The 4092-nt window shown below is 36.7% G+C and overlaps 2 protein-coding genes across 4 annotated transcripts in view; one reads left to right on the top strand and one right to left on the bottom strand.

Annotated features, from left to right (window-relative positions):
• LOC117119818 (ribosome biogenesis protein NSA2 homolog) overlaps positions 1–1070 on the bottom strand; it is a gene marked incomplete in the record, with an annotated part of 24511 nt that extends 23441 nt beyond the window's left edge. The window contains 1 exon segment of the mRNA XM_033264752.1: positions 946–1070. Within this exon segment, the coding sequence (XP_033120643.1) occupies positions 946–948 (3 nt within the window).
• A 13-nt stretch (positions 1071–1083) lies between these two features.
• On the top strand, positions 1084–3771 carry LOC117119819. Of its 3 annotated transcripts, none has more exons than XM_033264755.1 (3): positions 1084–1222; positions 2818–3015; positions 3178–3771. In XM_033264755.1, exons 2-3 carry the CDS (start codon positions 2862–2864, stop codon positions 3426–3428), a joined length of 405 nt encoding a protein of 134 aa, XP_033120646.1. In that variant the 5' UTR covers positions 1084–1222; positions 2818–2861; the 3' UTR covers positions 3429–3771. The 3 variants fall into 3 exon arrangements, with proteins under 3 accessions (XP_033120646.1, XP_033120645.1, XP_033120644.1); XM_033264754.1 differs by having other exon boundaries at positions 1087–1205; positions 2818–3024; XM_033264753.1 differs by having other exon boundaries at positions 1091–1222; positions 2818–3024.
• Positions 3772–4092: the final 321 nt, after the last annotated feature.

Below are 4092 nucleotides of genomic sequence, written 5' to 3'. Positions count from 1 at the left end.
CTAGGCCTAAAACATCTGCCAATTGAAGCCTAGGTTGTAACCTATTATTTTTCTAAGCTTCATAGTAAATTATTATTATCATATCTGAAACATTGTTTATTATCTAAAAAGAACCAAATTAGATATGTTCGCCTTAACTACCGATTGCATCGCCCGTTACTTTCGTCAACAAACACATGTGAGCGATTTTTTTTCCCTACACACTGCTTTACTACTTAGCTTCTTGCATGCATGCAAGCAATGCAAGGTTTTAAAAAATTACTGTTGGTGGCGCACTTCACATCTTGTGCTCAAGATGAAAAAAATGTTCGTTTTTCGTCGATTATAGGCATTTTTAGTCGATTTTCATAATTAAAAAAGAAATAAATAAATTTAATAAAATTTGTATTACTGTCGCTCACAGTGCTGTCTCTTATACACATCTTACTAGGCTAATTACAAGATATTTTGTATAGATATTTCAACTAGCAATCATTTTTTTTAATTTGCTGGTTTGTGAATTTTTACCTAGCAATTATGACAAACCTACTAGCAAATTGCTAGTTTGCTAGCGTGAATTTCGAGCCCTGGCGGGAGTGATAATCTAATAAATTTCTCTATTTGCGTTTATGAAATGTAATATTGAATTAATGGTTGGGCTCCAATGTCAAGGCTTAGCTAGGCCTAGCCTACATTTTTTGGCCCTCCTGCCCAGGACGGGCGGTAGGGTCTAATCTAGGCCTAGTTTACAGCCTCATTCTGGTCAACCCTGCCTAGCAGTAACACATCAGAGCCTAGGCCGCGTCCCTAACTTAGGTAGGGCCTAGGCCTAGTTAGTAGTAACTTAGGGCCTAAAGTATGTTGAACATTCTGCGAAAAATCTGTCCTAAATTTCGAATACATGAAGAGTTTTAATAGAAACGTGGTATCAAAATATAATTCTACAATATATTTTAAAGTCCTTACCATCTTGAATGATGTTCAGAATCAAATATACAGCAAAATATTTAGTTTTCTAAACGCCTATGTAACTTTCACAAAGCGTGAGTTACGTTTAAAGACCGATCCAACACTGTATTGTAAAAGTCTGTAAACGATTTCGAATCGCAGTTGAAAATCGTGCCATACCGCAATAAAACTATGGACGAGAATGAGACTATTTCACGGGATGCTACGCATATAACGTTCGTCGTCGTCGTGTATATGAAAGTTCAGCTGCACAGACGGTAGCCTAGCTTTCTGGGTTTGTTTTACGCTGTTATGATAAGTTGATATTATTGCTTCCAACTTTCCTTCAAATTGACCTTAATATATTTCATAATAGAATCACTAATTTATTATTGACTAGGCTAGGCCTAAACCCCACGCTCGAACGTTAGGTAGGGTAACCTAGGCCTTACTTATTAGGCTAGGGCCTAACTAGGCCTACTAGCTTAGCTAGGCTAGGCTTACTAAGCTATGGCTATAGGCCTAGAGTCCGGCTAAGTCTAGAGCAGGGGTGGGCATAAAAATCGGTCGGAGGGCCAAAGTGATTTTTTTTTATTTAGCACTGAGGACCGCATCCAAACTTCAATGTTTCTATTGAGCTTCCAAACCCTCAACCCACTGCTTTTATACACCACATTAAATTAAAGTCTTTATTATTATTCTCAGTTTTAATAACGTTGCTTTTTTTTTTTTTTTACATAAAACCGATGTCAGGCCTTAAAAAACAAGGTGTTTTCTAGCCAGTGTTGCTTGGCGGGCAGCACACATAGGGTTTTTAATTCATTTTCGCGGGCTGCAAAAAATCGCTGTCAGGCCGCACCAGGCGCGTAACAGGGGTCTTGGGTCAGGGGGAGTAAAGGTAATAATTTTCCCAGTTAGTAATTTACCGGGTGTGATACCCCACCATTTCCCCCCCCCCCACCATATAGAAAACAATATGACATAGGGCTTATCTTATTTATAATATACAGTAATGTAGGCCACACACACACGTGTTTGAAACTAAACACAGTATAAGCATTTTCATCATGGTTTTATTTATTACAAACACATTCCTTCACCATCAATAAATACACATTAAGGCCCTTCTTTTAGGTAAAACGATCTATCTTAAATGTTCTTTCTATTGGAGTTGGGCCTATTATGTGTTTAAATAACTTAGAAGGCATAGGAGGGAAAGCACAAGCATTAACCTTAACAAATGCGTGCAAAGCGTGCAAAAAATTTTTGTGTTTTTAATTCTAATTTCGTTGGAATTGATCAAAACCCCTAAAATGTGCAATTTTTAGAGAAAATTGGCCTACCTCAACAAGAAATGCGCTTATGTTTTATATGGCCACACTCGTTTTTTTTAAACTGACTATAAGCATTTTCATTATGGCTTTATTTATTACAAACATATTCTTTCACCATCATTACACATTGAGGCCCTTCAATTTTCTTTCTTGAGTTTGGGACCATTATGTGTTTAAATAACTTAGAAGGCAAAGGAGGCAAGCACAAGCTTTACCCTTAAAAAATGCGCTTGAAGCGTGTGGAAGAATTTTGTGTTTTTAATTCTAATTTCGTTGAAATTGAGCAAAACTCTCTAAAATGTGCAATTTTTAGAGGAAATTGGCCTAGCCCAACAAAAAACCAAATTTGAGAATTTCAGGGACTTTCCGGGGTGATAAGGGCATCTTCAATGGGGAAAGATTTTGCCCCCCCTCCCCTGTTCACAGTTGTTGATGATGTTACATCATACAGTACATAACTGGGTGAATCTTGTTTCCATTTTCCGTAGTTATTAAGTAGTCTTAGTGTTGAGTTTAAAGTACATAAGCATGTGTTTTGGTTTTACTTCGTTTATAGAAAACAAAATCCATCTGCTTGACTTGATGTGATTGTTTGAAAGTATGGCATATTCTAGCAAACCACTGCCAGCACTACCGGAAAGGCCGAAGACTCCATCTACAGAGGACATGTTGGAAGATCTTAAAACTGCAGATGATGGAGATACAGCCTTCTCAGCACTACACAATATTGTAAATGATGCTTGTGGTACCAAAGGTAGTGGAGGTTAGAATGAAACAATTAGACTCTTGAATGCCTGTCTTTCTTTTTTCCACCTCTACCTTTCCCTGTTCCTCCATCCTTAGTCCACTGGGGTGGGGGTGGTGTAAGGGAGTATTTTTTTATACAATAACTTAATTAATTTTACTTATTTTTCAGAAGCAACATCTTCACAGGTGAAACTTAACGAGAACTTAGGAGAGAGACAGATATTATTATTAACCGACAATTTGAATGAAAACAGTGAAGTTTCAAGAGAATTTGAGAAAGTCAAAAGATATTTAGACGCAAACACTTATCTTGAAACATCTCAAGAGACTATACAGGCAGACCTAACTAAACTTATAGAAGCAAAAGATGAAATGCAGGATATTATGAAAAAATTACAAGAACAACTTGGACAGAGATGAAGAAGAATGTGAATTGGAATCTTGTTTGTAATATTGTACTGCATTTCCATTTCCAATTATTGGTACTGTTGTAATATAATGTGAAAGTGTTATACAGCTTGAAAATTGGTCCATTTTTATAAACTCAACCTATTCTTTCCATTCGTTTTATTGAAAAATTTATGCGAGTTTCCCCATTTCAAAGCAAATAATCATGCAGCATATAAAAGTTGGGACATTACATATCTAAACGGTTCTTCTCAGAACCAAATAACCATCAGTTGAGATTTGTATTTATTTATTATTTATTGTTATGTATAATATCAGATTGTATATTATAAAATATAGATCTACAGGTATCTTTCATTGTGTTTTTTTTTTTTAAATTAGATTTCTCAAAATTGATAATTAGTGTGGTCAAAGGGACTAAAGGTAGGAGAATAACCCATAACTTGCAGCGTCATTGTGCTGAATTGCATATGGGCGTGGTCCGTGACTACCTCACAGCCGTAAAGAGGCGCTTCTTGGCAGATACATGTTCACATCATTCCACGACGACAGGGCTGAAATGATCCATAACATCGGGGTAACCCCCTACTCTTAGTGCACACGAGCCAGATGTATACACTGGACCTCCATTTTAAGTCCTTATCCGAGAAGACTTGGTTCTACCAACTGAACCATG

Source organism: Anneissia japonica, unplaced genomic scaffold (genome assembly GCF_011630105.1).
Source record: "Anneissia japonica isolate Jap-2015-1 unplaced genomic scaffold, ASM1163010v1 scaffold724_len3256291_cov202, whole genome shotgun sequence".
In the NCBI taxonomy this organism is placed as follows: domain Eukaryota; kingdom Metazoa; phylum Echinodermata; class Crinoidea; order Comatulida; family Comatulidae; genus Anneissia; species Anneissia japonica.
This window is presented reverse-complemented; position numbering and strand designations above follow the sequence as displayed.